This window comes from Coturnix japonica, chromosome 4 (assembly GCF_001577835.2).
Source record: "Coturnix japonica isolate 7356 chromosome 4, Coturnix japonica 2.1, whole genome shotgun sequence".
NCBI lineage: Eukaryota > Metazoa > Chordata > Aves > Galliformes > Phasianidae > Coturnix > Coturnix japonica.
This window is the reverse complement of record NC_029519.1, coordinates 30,961,703-30,976,255: the sequence shown is the minus strand read 5'-3', so window position 1 is coordinate 30,976,255 and position 14,553 is coordinate 30,961,703. Positions and strand designations below refer to the sequence as shown.

Below are 14,553 nucleotides of genomic sequence, written 5' to 3'. Positions count from 1 at the left end.
CAACACTTTCCCAGCTTGACAGTGAGTAGCAGAGCTTCCTGCTACCTTGCTGTTGCCCCAGGCTGGACCTGAACAGAAAGCCGAGAATCTAAATCACACTCAAGATCAATCTACCACTCACAGTCCATTAAAGTGACAGGACTTCAAAGCAAAGGCACTGAAACATGGAAACCCTTAACCTGCCTGAGGGTAGCAGAGGAAAACACCACTGGAGAACAATGATGCTGCATTTCTTCATGAGTATTGATCTGTTTGCATATGAGGAAAGTCCTACCTGATATCTTAATGTACATGAAGATCTAACTCTTAATTCTAGGGAACCTCCACTGTGTAATAGAAATTATTGTCTCTAGGTTACTAGCTAGAAAAGAAAAAAAATACATATTACTCTAAAAGCACAGGAAAGCTGCTCACAAGCAAGGAATCTAGTTATTACTCTCTTCTATAAGAAGTCAGTCACTGGCATTATGGCACACACCACGGTGACAACACAGCTGCTATGAAAACCACTCTATTTAACCTGCTTACTAGCTTAGTTTTCATTGCCATATATAAGAGAACAAGAGTTGACAACAAAGCATTTTAACATCTTAACATTAACACAGGGTATTCACTATAGGCATATTTTAGAACAAACACATAATGCACACAAATGGGCTTCAGCCATACACACACAGCACTTGTATGTTAAATACATCTTACTGTAAAATTCAAGCAGAATGTCTCCTCTATATCTTCCCCAGGATAATCTAAAAGCTGCTGAAGACTCCTGTATTTGAGTCAGGAAAGAAAGAAAAACATATTCAAAAAGCCATACATTTAAAAAGAAAAAGAAAGCTGGCAAAAGGAAAAAGCATCATATATCTGGGTATAGAGGATAGCAAGAAAAGAGGCCCTCTGAGTCACTTGAAAAGGTAAGAAATGTGCTTCAAGGGAGTAGATGCTTTGCTAGAAGCAAGCTAGTCCACACAAAGTATCCATGCAGTCCATGCATACCCAGTACATGGATACCCTGTAATTATCCTGGCCTCAGAACAGAGTTACGTGGCTAATTTTCAAGGGCTGCTAGATATTTAGACATAAAGGTCTGAGGGATAGAAAGAAAACAGGGAAACTGTGTCTTTATCTCCATTATACAGTAGATATTCTTCTCCTATCCCTCAAAGTCCTTTTGCTGTCTTCACAGCATTTTACTTAATTCTAGTGAAATACAACTGCAGCTTTGTGCTGGTAAACAAGACAGTAACTCAAAAGAGACAGAAGACAGCAGTCACCCAGAGGGATATTAACCTCTCACTGTCAAAGAAAACAAACATCCCCATGCAATTAGGTAGAAAAGATAAAACATATTTTAGAAAAAGCCATTCCTTCACCCAGTCAAGCTCCCTTTCTTCTGGGAAAATGGGAGCAGGTCAGAGTTACGTTGGTTCAGGGCCAAGCCCAAGCCTAGCCTGAGGAAAAAAGCTGAGGCTAGGATCTGAGATCATACACACAACTGGGCTGTGGAGCAGCAGTGTTTGGCTGTGTTGATGTCGAGCTTTTGGGGGTCAGCAAGGTGGGTACAGAGGTCAGACAGACCTGACAGCCCAGGGAAGAGAAGGCTTATGTGACATCCACCATAGCAGTCTGCTATTCACATGGTGCCCCAAAAATAATGTGTCACTCAGAAGGACCAGGAGGTGGGTGATGTGCTGAGCGCTTTTCACCACTTGGCATTTCTCAGTCTCAGATGGATGGTTTCCCTTCCCAGACAGGCTGCAAATTTTGTTTTTCCTACCTTCCTTCTGTAGGGGACAGCTCCTTCAAATCCTCTAGGCATGGCTTCACATTCAAGAGCTTTTTGTACAGAGCCAAGGGAAAGTGAAGGTCTACCACCGTGAAGTTGTATATTGCAAGACCGCATATGATGCCAATCAAATGAAACCAGTTGTGTTCTACAAAACACTTTAAGACCACACAGAGAAAGCCTGATGAGATGCAGCATTTCTGGCACGATGCATTGCACTCTTATCCCATGCATGAAGAAGCCAGCCCCTGCTATCTCAACTGCGACAAAAACACAGTGCCTCAGGTCCCAGTCTGGTGGTGAATTCCTTGATCCTAACCTCGCTGGAGTGTGGCACAGAAATGAAGCTTCAGAAAAAGAGTCCTATTACTTCTGTAAACCTCTGCGTTTAGACGTTACAGTCATAGAATGGCCTGGGTTGACAAGGACCACAAAGATCATCTAATTTCAACTCCCTTGCTATGTGCAGGGCTGCCAGCCACTAGACCAGGCTGCTCAGAGCCACATCCAGACATTATCAAAGCTTCAGCGTTTGCCACCTATGTACTGCAAGCAAATTTGTTAGCACTTCTCTCCCTGTCACCCACTCTATCGTCTATTAAAAAGCTTATGCATAAGCACAGTGCCACCCAGGCAAACACAAGCAGCTGTTGGTACCCAGGGCTTCATTCCTTCACGTATTTACTCTCACGTTGCCAGGTCAGTCATAGACTCGTTACCTGGATTTGCTAAATGTTGTAAATAAATGAATACATGACTCAGATATTTTCAGTGATCGTGTTGTCATTATTCTTAAGTGTCAAAAGATTTGATATTTTTACAGCTTTAACACAAAGAGTAATTGCTCTGTAATACTGTTACAAATTACAAAAGGCACCATGTAATTTCCTTCCTTCAACAACGTAATTAATCAACTAAAAGGACCCCCCACCAGGGCAACTGTACCTCAGGGTAACATTGATAACATCATTTTCCATCTTAGGACATTTCCTAACTAGGAAGAAAAAGGATAAAACAATCACCTCCAGCTATCTGAGAGACTGAGAACTTCCTATCTTTCCCAAACCAACCAGTGTTCACAACACCATTCTTGCTTTTTAAGAGCTTCCACACATAGATCATTAACAAGTTCTGAACCTGAAGGTGATAGTGATGCATGAATAAGTAGATTGATTGCAATTACGTGAACAGCAACGGAAGTACTGAATTTTAATGCCAGTATGACCTAAACATCTGGTTGTGTAAAACAGCACATGATCATCACATTCATGCTATTTGAGCATTCTATTAACTGTCATCTGATACTTAATTCAAGCTTTATTGTGGGGTATGAATAAAGAGCCAGTTTCTTAACAGGCATAATTAGAGTTAATGGACCTATACTAATTTACATGGACTGAAAATAAAGCTCACGTTATGCCGTGGGTGGAAAATAGGAGGAAAATCATTTCTTTCCCATCATTTGCCACTAGCTTCATAATCATTTAAAGCAGTACATTATTTCAACCTGTGTGCACAGGGGGCAAGGGCTCACCGTGTCTGAAAACCACAGCAGGTTTGACTCTGGGTAGTAAGTGAACATGCCATAGATGGGGTTGAGGAGCTCTTTTAGCAACAGGAGGAAAAATTCCTTTGTCACCCCTCCAGCATCAACAGCTTCCTCACCATCAAAGATGACCTGCAGAAACAGAAGGTCAGTAACAAGGATGCAGAGCTGAGACAGAACGAATCACACACTTTTCTGACTGAAAACCACGCAAAGCAACTTGCCTGACACGCCCCAACCTGCTACAGTTCTTGAGCCAATTTCAAGCACTCTGCTTGCAGGGAAGGACAGGGATCACAGAGTGGCAAATATGATATTTAGATAAACTAACTTCTTATGTTTCTCCTGTTGGATAGCAATCAAGTCATGATCAACTGCCTCCTCAGCAACAGAAGCAGCATGACAGCAGCTACTGAACCTCACAGCAACTGCTCGGAGATAAAAGAAACTTTATTACAAGTGCCCTGCTCCCACAGAATGGCAAAACAGAAAACACATCCTATCACAGACATTACTTCCCTCCTGCCCCTTTCCTAGAAGGGCCACCAGGAAAAGAGAGCAAACCCTCTAAATGGGTTCCTGTGAACTAAATACTGCCAAAAGACTCCTGGAGTCAGAGAGGAGAAAGATTCACCTCCCCCACTGAAGAGGTGTAGCACAGTTCTGAAGTGGCAATGCAAAGGGCAGTGAGGCTATGGAAGCGTCAGCTGCATGAGAAGGTTTAAGGCAAACTCACCTTAAGAGGCTTTTTCAAATCAATGTCTGAATGGATACTCAGCTCTCTTAAAGCATCACCAACTAAATTACTCCTGCGAACATGAAGGACCAGGAAAGGGCTTCTGGCCAGCAGAGGCTCCAGGGTGAGAAGCATGAAGACATTTTGCAAATTTGCACCATTTATTGCCACCTGTAAACAAGAAAGGCATGAGAAACAGCTGAAAGGAAAACAGATATATGCCTGATGTTCATTTCTTCCTTTCAGTTTGTTTTCCTCAGGGTATGAGGATTGTGTGAGCACTATTCAGGACTGTGTGTATGCGTGCCTGCTTGAACCCTCATCTTCCACACCCACACCTTTTGAGATCGTCAGTTCACAAACTTAAGAAACAGATATTAAGCAGAGATATTAAATTCCTGGACACTATTTGATGTTAGTGACAGGCAGATGGAAGAAAAGGACTTTCCTCAAGCTTCTAAAATAGCGTGAACATGGCCTTGAAATGGTATCATACAGTCCACAAAGGAAAATTGTGTTACTAACTCACCGGGTGAAAATACACCAAGGAATTCACTGCAGGCAATCGAAAGCCCTCATTTATGTAGATTTTCAGGTGTCAGTTAAGATACAAAGTCCAGTCAAAGGTTTTGACCACCCATAGAGCATTCATTCTAGAGTTTGTTGCTGTTATAAGCAACAAATTCATACAGTAAATTCAGTTAAAAACTCAAACGACCTCGAGACAGAAATCCACTGGAAACCAAACTTCCATTCCAGCACTAACAGAAGTACTGTTTTTGACCTCTAAGTGATTGTATTCATAAAGATTCTGTCTCACAGGACAACACAACTGCTGCAAGCCTGCCATTCTGCCAAGACGCAGCAGACACACTCCTAACAGCAGTGTGCAAATGGCACTTTGGGGAGTTGGAAATACACAGAAGAAAGTGGCAAAATAAGAGCATCAGAAGCTGACTCCTGCTGCTAAGTGATTGCAGGCCAAGCTTGCAGGTAGAACCAGAAGTCAGACTTTAACTCTCAAGTTCTGACAACCACCACTCCTCTGCCAGGCAGAAGCTGCAAAAAGGTGCCCACCAGCTCCTCTAACAGAGACCTCAGATTAATTCATATGCTTGGACTCTCATAATACACAAGACTTCCTTCTCTACACAGTTTAGACTCCCACCATCTGCAATTCTGATGTTACCAAACTTCTTGAAGTTCAAAAAAACTAAGCAATGTGTCTGCCATGGGCAAACAGCTTCTCCAACTAATCTGCTTTCTTGTAACACAGAAACAATAAAACGAGGTACAAAGTAACTCCTGTAAACTCCTTTCCTTGCAGGCACCAATGCAAAAGACAAGAAAAAAAGTAATAGGGCAGGAAAACTGGAAGAGAGAATGATTACCTGCATCTGTAGTTCTGCATCTGTCTGTAACATCTTGGTCTTAGCCTGAGCATCAAAGATGAAAGGATAAGAACAGAGAGTCACAGCATCCTGCAAGACAGACAGACAGACAGATTTGTGCCCACTTACAGCTTCTATAAACACTTTTTCAAATAAGAGTCATAAAAGCAGTTTTCTTACCTGCATGATAGATGGTCTTACTTTCTGTGAAGGAGAAAAAAAAAAGGAGAGATCAATGAAAATCTTTTTCTCTATAGAATGTGTTGTGCATTTCTTAGGATGGTCTTGGTTCGAGTCTTGGTTCAGTCCCTTATCCAGTTACATGTTACACTGCCCACTCTAACAAAGCAATATTTTGAGATCATCATCTGCATTTATGCACAATATTGCCTAAACAACAGAAGCAAAGGGTAAAAATTGTAACTTTAGAAACACTTTATTTCACTCACAAGGTATAGATTACACTAAAAGGATTCAGTGACTGAATCAACCCGTTTGTGAAGGAACTGAAATGATAATCACAGAAACTGTTGCAAAAATTAGTTAAGTATTGTCAGCGTTTGCTCTTCATCAAGTCACCAACTGTCCAAATCTGAGACTTAATGCAGAGATGCTCCTTCACGTATGCTCTCTAATAAGAGGATGTTAAAAACATAGACCTCTTTCATCAGAGACACAGATGTGGACAGCGTACATGTGAAAGCTCTTACCATGCCAGCCTGATGTAAGAACCACATGAGGTAGTCCTCCTGAATGTCCACCAAGCTTGAAATCTCAGGGATATAAAACTTATCGTATTCTATATGTTTAACTTTCTGATTTACCTAGGGAAGAAAACAGACAGTTTTTAAAATCTGGATGCATTCAGCATTCTTAGAACAGGCAGGTTTGCTTTTATAAAATCAAATACAGCAGGTTGCAACAAAAAGGCTCTAGAAAATTGAAGAACTTCTTTTTATTTTAGCTCTTCTTTCTCCTCATCCAGGCAAAAGAGCACAAATACATTGGGAACAGAAGTGTAGTAGGGCATTTGCATCACAGCAGTGCATGTGGTCTTGTGGCTCAGCTGCAGCATTCTTTACAGTGAATTTTTCTTAGTGTTTGAGTCACAACTAAGCAGCCTTAAGGTACACTGAATTCAGAATAACCGGTAACATCCTCGCCATTGTGGAGCTTCAATGAACAGTGAGACAGCTAACATGCCAGAGCTGTTCCCCAAATGACAAAGAGCACACAAGACTGAATCATCTTGAGCCAACACACACACCCAGGCTTACTTTATGGAGTTTCTCCAGAAGCCTGAGAGCAGCTGTAATGTAGCTACTGAACAAGACTGGAATCAACAACGTTTTTCTTCCACTGAGGAGGTAAACCACTGCACCTTTATAGAGATCCACCAGCCTGAGGAAATATCTTGGGCACACCTGAGACCACCAGTTATCTGGAAAGAAGAGGAACATCAAAATTAATCTGGAATTGGATGCCTCGGGGCACTCCCTTAAACAAAAGTGAAAATAGGGAAGCTAAAGCTGAAAATAGAGGAACACACCTAGAAAACAGTTTCAAAAACACCTCCCTAGTTCCTTCCTGCCTGTTGTAATAGGAAAGCGAGCAGAGGAAGGGGTAGACACTTAATCTATCATTACCATTGCAGCCACAGTTAACAAAATCACCAAAACTAAATCAACATGGAAATGTGACTGAAAAGTCAGAAGACAGTACTTGGCGTCCCGACTGGGTGGTGAGTGTAACATGCATCTAAATGGTAGTCTCTTACCAAGAACTTTGCTAGGGTTGGTGTCCAAGCGCAGAATAGCCATTGCCAGAGGAAGCGTTAATGTGATATAATACTTTGAATCTTGGAAGGGTGGGAATTCAGGGAGAATCAGATAGATCCTCATTGCCTCAACATCTGGTGGTGAGCTGGACAACTGAGGAATCAAAAAGCTTTCAAAGCTCTTCAGTATCTAGAGGGAAAAAAGACAAAATGAGGCAACTTATCCTGGATGACGGAGATCCTCCAAAATTAATGATTTGTAAACAGCACACAAAGAGCAAAATCAGCTTTTGCCTCCGATCCCTTAAACACTCCACAGGACACAACTAAACTCATTTACTCAAAATGCATAAATGTTTGTATGTTTTTTTCCAGGGGTGTCTAGGTTTGTTAACCCCTCTTGCTCAAGGTCACATCCTTTCTTTGGAAGCCCAGTCAATTTAACAATCTGGAAACACTTCTGAAATAGTGGTTTATGCGCCTAAAAGCGTAGCAAAACAGACACTAAACCCTATAGATAAAGCTCTCCAGAAATAATTCTGTCTGAAGCAGACAGGTAACACGTAAAATTTCACCTGCTGCAGTTCAAGCCCGGCAAAATGTCACACACCATCTTCCTACCAGTGTCTTTCTGATGCCTATAATACACAGATTCAACATATCACAGGTGAGTGTACAAAGGTCCCACTGTGCCTGAAACAAGGACTGCATAGTCAACAATGCTACTCAACACACTGAGTCATTTCTGCTGAAGGGAAGTCAGGGAGGTTGAAAACAATCATTAGATATGACCAATGAATAAATAGCAAAAGTGAAGTTAAGAAATTCTAAAGAGCTGTGAGGAGTACAGCACATCGGATGAACTGAAGAGACATTTTACATACTCGGTTCTTAAATGTTACTTTAAGTTTCTTAAGTTACTTTAAGCTTTTCACCCCTACTAATATTTGGCACTCAGTAGAATTTCCATTTCAGGCCAGAACCCTTATAATGAGGCCTTTCTCAATTTCCTCCTGAGGAAATAGCAGTATTAAAAGAGCAATTGAGACAGATTTCAGCAGCAAAATCACAGCATAATATTTGGTGTGACTTACTAGCTCAGCCAGCAAGTGTAACTTTATTACTCAAGCAAACAAAGTTTTTGAGGCAGATTTGGAGAACATCAAAATCCATCCAGGTCAGTGGAGATGTATTCACTGATAAAATGATGGATCCAGACTGCAGATTTCAAATACAAACGCTCCTCGGAAAATGTTGTTTCTTGCGTGTTACAGAGGGACAAAGCTTTTGATTCCCCCTAGGAGTACCAAAAACCTGTGAAGTATAATACCTGGTCTAGGAGAACTGAATGTTGCGAGTTCATCAGCTTCTCGAACAGCACCCTGGTGGAGTTCAAATCAATCCCTGGGATCTTTGGACTGGTCTTAAAATGTTCATCAATTCTATTAAAAAAAAAAAAAAGATCACAGACATAAGTTCAAGGAAGAGAAAACACTACCTTTATATTGGCTTTGTCTCAGAGCAACTGATGGAGGACTGACCCCCACGGAATTAATCAGACTAGAAGCAAAGCAGAGTTTCAAATCTTTTCCCTAAGGACAAGATGCACAATTCCCCCTCTAGAACTCCTCTGGGCCTTGTTTAGATTTAGGATTCTGGCAGATAAAGTTTATCAAACTCTTTGATATAACTTCACAGATGCCAGTAAAAATTAAAAGATAACTGCTACAATTCCACTGACCTCACAGAATCCCAAGTATGACACTATTTATCCCTAGGAATGTGTTTCATCAGACACACTCTGAAGGAAACAGCACCTATTAAACATGGGGTGCATTTGTCAGGTTGCTGGTGCAGCTGCAATCAGATGTTAATCATAGCCTGTTGGAGTACTTATCTCCATAACAACGTGAGCACCAGGCTGGAAATAGCTCTGCAGAGTCACACTGCTGTACAGGCAGCTTCAGTAGTAGAACTGCAGCACGCCCAGTCACACAGACACAGAAATACTGCTTCTCTACTCAGCCCCGTGTACCACAGTGCTGTACTGCAAACAGGCCTACGTGGCAATAGGGTAACGAAGGCATGCAGTAGGGTATCAAATTTATCATTCATTTGGTCACAGACCTGCGCAAGTAAAGCCTGCACTAGCCAAGGCATCACTGAGGTGGAAAGAGAACTGCACTAAGGTGAATAAATTACACATACTACTCTTTTCCACGTTCAAAGGAGCTCTGACACTATCTGCAATGACTCAAATACTTGGAGACCTCACTGTTTAAAGCCAACACGACACAACTCTCCTGCCACAGTCACATGTTGCCTTCTTGCAACATGACAGAAGAAGCCATTGTACCAGCTGAAAAAATGCAAGAATGATGAGTAGCTTGTTTTCTTTTTCAAGCTGCTCTTGGAAAAGATTACTCAAAAGATTATTCAGAGTAACTAAGTCATCTTCACCTAGTTACAGGTCATTTACTCATCACATCACCATAAAAATTCCTCCTCCACCTCATCTCATCTGTTACCTCCCCAACATTTACAGGCACAGCCAACACAGCCCTTCCCAACCCACAGCCTTTGACTCAGCTATGCATATTACATCCTTGTCACAACCTATTGTTAGTTACACTCATCTGAAACTCCTGCTTTTGTAAGCAAAAGCACAAAACTTCCCACAACTGATGTCCCCTAAAAGGAAAGAGCTTCCATACTGGCCTGCATGTATTTTTTGAGCTGCTGTGCTGAGGTACAGTTCCACTAGCCTTCACCAGCTAGCTCAGCTGAGTATGAGACTACACCAATACCTGGCATTAATAATTTCCTTTAAGGTCACCTTACTATCCCTGTCTTTTAAAGTTCATATTCATTTCACAAGGAAAAATAACAAGCATGACAACTCCAAAGAATCTGCGCCACTTACAGTACACTCACCATGCACTTTCTTAGACCCAGCTCTCACCACCTACCTCTTTCGTAGACACTCTTTGCCCAATCTCCTGTTTGATCAGAACAATTAAAGCCCACTGCAACAGGCGAGCAACAAAAAGAGATTCCAGTCTGCCTCAAGGGAAAGCTACAGTTCTTGACTCTGTTTTTCACTTACTTCTTCTCCAAGAAGCTTCCATTCCAGCAGGCAGCTGAGGACAGTATCTGAACAACATTACTGTTTGCAGCAGGAAGACAAAAGAAAACAGGGATAGAAGGTATAAACAAATGTCCAAGCAAATCTCCTCAGATACCTTCCCTTCATTCTATGGGAAACAATGCCAAGATCACCCCATTATTCACAGGCACAGAGGTTAAGGGGCTCACTCAGTATCATGTAACATTCCTCCTTAAAAGAGGGATGTTAGTCCTTTCCACCTACTCTCCATTTCTCACAGCAGGTGGGGAAGAAGTTTAAACAGTTTTGCTGTTTTACATGAACTCTAAGAACATAATGAAGAACAACTTCACAATCATTTTCCCACCCACTATTTGCAGTATTCTGAGGCAGCCTTAAATTCCTCTGTTTTTTCTAGGAAGTTCTAACCTGGTATCCTTGTGACTGGCACTTGTTCTCCCATTGGATATGACCAAGAACCACACACTTGAAAGGGCTGCTGAATTTCAAGTGAAAACATGGCACGGAAGCCAACAAAATTATTTAAATAAAACTTCCAACAAAAGGCTTGTCCAGTGCCACAATACCTACTTGACAGAATTAGAACTGTTCTTTTCTAAAAGCTTTTGCCTCCAGACATCTATAGTTTCATCATTTATTAAACAGGTGTAACGTGTTTCATTTATGGTCCGGAAATCATCAGCAGGCAAGGAATTCTGTGAGAAGATACAGATTTCAGCAAAGACAAGGCTTGTACAACAATTCCTTCTCATTAAAAATTTCTGTTCTTTATATACAACTGATAGTTTTCTGGGTGTGGTCTCTGAACAGATTAGATTAGGAAGCTGCAGCATTACTAATAAGGCCAAAAGGAAAGGCACGGAAAGGAATGGAAAAAAAAAACCAAGATCATCACCAAATATGTTTTAAAAAAGAGGAAAAGAAAAAAACAAAAGAAAATATACTTTCCTTAAATGTACCAAAGCCCTTGCAAATAACATTGCACATAAACAAAGGCTTAGTACATATATTCTACAGCTTTATCCATCCCTCAAATGTAAATGTCAAATGCTTACTGAAAAAGAATTAGATGTCAGAAACAGAAAAACTGCCCACCATCCAGCTGATCTGACAGTATCCCAGTGGGTATTCCACTTCCTTACACTCTCATCACGTAGACCCCACTGTCTCAGGAGTAAAGCAGTCCATTGCTTCCCATGTGCCAAGGAAGTAACTCCCCTCCCTGATAAGCAAACTGATATCAGCGTCTTCCCAATCACTCTTTGATGTGATTCAAAAGGAAGGCAACTAAAAAAGTTGTAAATGCCCTTAATGTTGTAAATAAGTGTTGTCCTTGATAAGGTTTGTAAGGTAGAACAGACTCCAAAACACCGTCTCATTTTCAGGGGATGAATTTAAAAAAAATAAAAATTATAAAACCACAAAGGTGTGATCTGAGGCTTGGGGCAGGAAAACAGATTTGAGAAAATACAAGAAGATACTAAATTTGGTTTACCTCATATTTGGAGCAAAGCACAAACGTTTGGTCTCCTCCAGAGAAGATATGTTTAACAATGTGATATTTACAGGCATCTGTTGAGAAAAGAAATGCAGTTGCATTAGAAGCTGATTAATCCTTCTCTGCCTTCCCCCCGCCAACATTTGCACTGCCACTGTCTCACACTTTACACCACAAGGAACACCTGGCTCTTTGAGGGCAAGGCTGAAAAGAGAAGGAACTGAGACACTTCATCACCTTGTTTGAGACAGACATAGCACCTGGCAGTAGGGAAAATCTGTGATTTCTAAATAGCAATGAGGCTGCTATTTAGGTGAGAAAGCAAGGCGCTCAGAAATCAGTATTAAAACAATACAAGGTTGCTATTTAGGTGAGAAACCAAAGCATTAAATCAGCATTATCAGCATTAAAATGATATAATGAAGGCTCAATATCACCAAATGTTGAGCTCTGCCATGATGAGAGAGATCACACAGATTAACAGAGAGCAAGAGGTCACACAGTAATTCCACAGTGAATTTGGGCCATGGGAATGATCTCTAAGGTCCCTTCCAACCCGCACGAAACTATGAAACTATGAATGAGTTTCTTTAGCTATTTCAAGAACTTACAGAATAATGTCAAGGTGGTTTTAGATCAACATGGGTGAGATAAGTGACTTATGCCCATTTGCTACTTCAAATTATTCAGGTTACATACCAGGTTTCCCTGAGAGTTGCCCATTGTGAGCTGCCCAGTGACCCTTCACAGGGGAGGGACACTTAACATTGCAAGTGTGCCCAGTTCCCAGCTGGCCTCTTGTTCCACAGCCAAATGCATAGATCATTCCTGAAGAAGGCACAAAGGCTAAAGTGTGATGTCTGTAACAGAGATGGGTATAAAGTTTGGGCCATGTTTAACAATTAAAAGGAAAAAAAAAAAAAAAACCCAACTAAAATTTATTCTGACTTCCCCCAGGTCAGAAGCTGGTACAAAGCACCAATGCTCAGCTTTTGCCACTTGATGGCACCACTTTATAGGATGCAGCTCTTCAGGTGGAAGTGACAAGGAGCAGAACATGGCTCACATCAGGATAACAGACTGAATTAGCTTAGTCATTTGCTAAACCTGCACATATAAAAGGCAATAACATAACACCTGTGCTACTAACTCCACCTGACAGAGCCTGGAATCTTGTGACCAAAAGGGGCTGCAGCCCTAAAGTCTGTCTTGACCATTAAAACAGAAAGGTGCCATTTGCCTGGGGCACAGGCAACAGTCTCAGTTAAAAACCAATCTCTATTAGAGGGTCTTAAAATTTTCCAGGGAAGAAAAACTTACATTCACTTAATTTTGACACAGGTGATGCGAAAGCAAGACTATTCCTTCTATTTACAAGACTCGGTGTCAACATTAACCTCCATTGAGGGAAAATTTTTGACTGCACACAGTACTCACCTGCCACAAGCAATCTGGGATACTTCACTGCCCATCAGCTCAAGGACTCTTCGGGGGTTCACTTCATCATTCATGGAATCGTGTCCCAGTTGCCCGCAGGAACCTGCACCGAACGTGAACACCCCTCCACTCTGTTAGCAAATCAAACAGCATATTCTCCATTTAGGACCCATATCCCAGCAGTATCTCTTTGACTCCAGTGTTACTACGAGCTCAAGCTTAAGCAGACATTGCTGGGGATTACAAAGGATTCAGGAAATAAACTTGTGTTCTGCTAACACAGCTTCCGAATAGCTACCTTGCCATTCATCAGTGTCACAATTATCTCTAGGTATGCCTACAGAAGACAAGCTTCCCCCCACCATCAACAGATGAGCCTGAATCTCAGAAGGTTTAAACATGGTTCAACAGCACCCATTTCCACCTCTGTCAGCTGCCATTCAAAGACTGTGGCCATTTTCCCTGAATAAGAATCACACTCTGGTCTTGCACAGTGGCTTTCTTTTACAGGAACCTCAAAATCAGCTCTTTCAGTTCAGTCTACAACAGAGAACATTAAGGCACCAACCCAGGAAGCAACACACCTAGAAGTGGCTGGGGTGAGGCAAGAACTGAACACTGATCTTCCATATACTAGACCTAGCTTCTGTCTACTAAACTACATACGATCTGGAAACAGCAGTAGGTTTGGAATTGAAAACCTCTTGTAAATGCTGTGAGTGACTGGTAACTCTCTGTTTAATAGAGCATTCTGTCTGACTTGCCCTTTATTCTGAGACACAGTAACTTCATCTTCCAATACAACATTATGTTCACCCCATTGGATATTAGTTAATTTTTTTTTTGCGCAAAGCTCATTTCTTTAAGTGATTCACCTGAGGTTAACACCACTGTCATGAAGCAAACCATCATCATGGATTGCTAAGATCTTCATTTTAAAAGTAGCACTGGTTCGCATTGGAAATGAATCTCAGAATAAATTATAACATTACTTTGCACTTAGTCTCTTTTACAGGTGTTACATAAGATAAGGAATGTTGATTTGTTCTTTTCCATCACTTCCTAGGAAAATAATGCGAAACCTTCAGGCAAGACAGCAGCAAGGGCTCCCAACTTTTGGAATTTCTTTACCTTTGTTAGAACTGCTGTATGTTCCTCTCCACAGCTGATGTAAACAACCTTCTGAGACCGCAATAGCTTCACATGGCAAGGGGATTCTCGGTCTGTGTAGAACAAAATAAAGGAGCTGTTTCAT

At 41.4% G+C, this 14,553-nt stretch overlaps 1 protein-coding gene across 5 annotated transcripts in view; it reads right to left on the bottom strand.

Moving 5' to 3' along the window:
* Positions 1 to 14,553, bottom strand: part of HERC3 (HECT and RLD domain containing E3 ubiquitin protein ligase 3) — a 36,891-nt gene that overhangs the window by 6,118 nt on the left and 16,220 nt on the right. For 2 of the 5 annotated variants that reach the window (XM_015861210.2, XM_015861209.2), the window contains exons 6-21: positions 14,430 to 14,521; positions 13,299 to 13,429; positions 12,561 to 12,721; positions 11,859 to 11,935; positions 10,934 to 11,058; positions 10,343 to 10,402; positions 8,567 to 8,678; positions 7,237 to 7,426; positions 6,737 to 6,900; positions 6,170 to 6,283; positions 5,640 to 5,663; positions 5,460 to 5,549; positions 4,069 to 4,239; positions 3,321 to 3,464; positions 1,778 to 1,944; positions 703 to 769 (exon numbers count right to left, since the gene is read on the bottom strand). In XM_015861210.2, the coding sequence (XP_015716696.1) occupies positions 703 to 769; positions 1,778 to 1,944; positions 3,321 to 3,464; positions 4,069 to 4,239; positions 5,460 to 5,549; positions 5,640 to 5,663; positions 6,170 to 6,283; positions 6,737 to 6,900; positions 7,237 to 7,426; positions 8,567 to 8,678; positions 10,343 to 10,402; positions 10,934 to 11,058; positions 11,859 to 11,935; positions 12,561 to 12,721; positions 13,299 to 13,429; positions 14,430 to 14,521 (1,889 nt within the window). Of the gene's footprint in view, positions 1 to 274; positions 362 to 702; positions 770 to 1,777; positions 1,945 to 3,320; positions 3,465 to 4,068; positions 4,240 to 5,459; positions 5,550 to 5,639; positions 5,664 to 6,169; positions 6,284 to 6,736; positions 6,901 to 7,236; positions 7,427 to 8,566; positions 8,679 to 10,342; positions 10,403 to 10,933; positions 11,586 to 11,858; positions 11,936 to 12,560; positions 12,722 to 13,298; positions 13,430 to 14,429; positions 14,522 to 14,553 lie in introns of those variants that run through there. The other 3 variants (XR_001554861.2, XR_001554862.2, XM_032444426.1) reach the window with 3 other exon arrangements.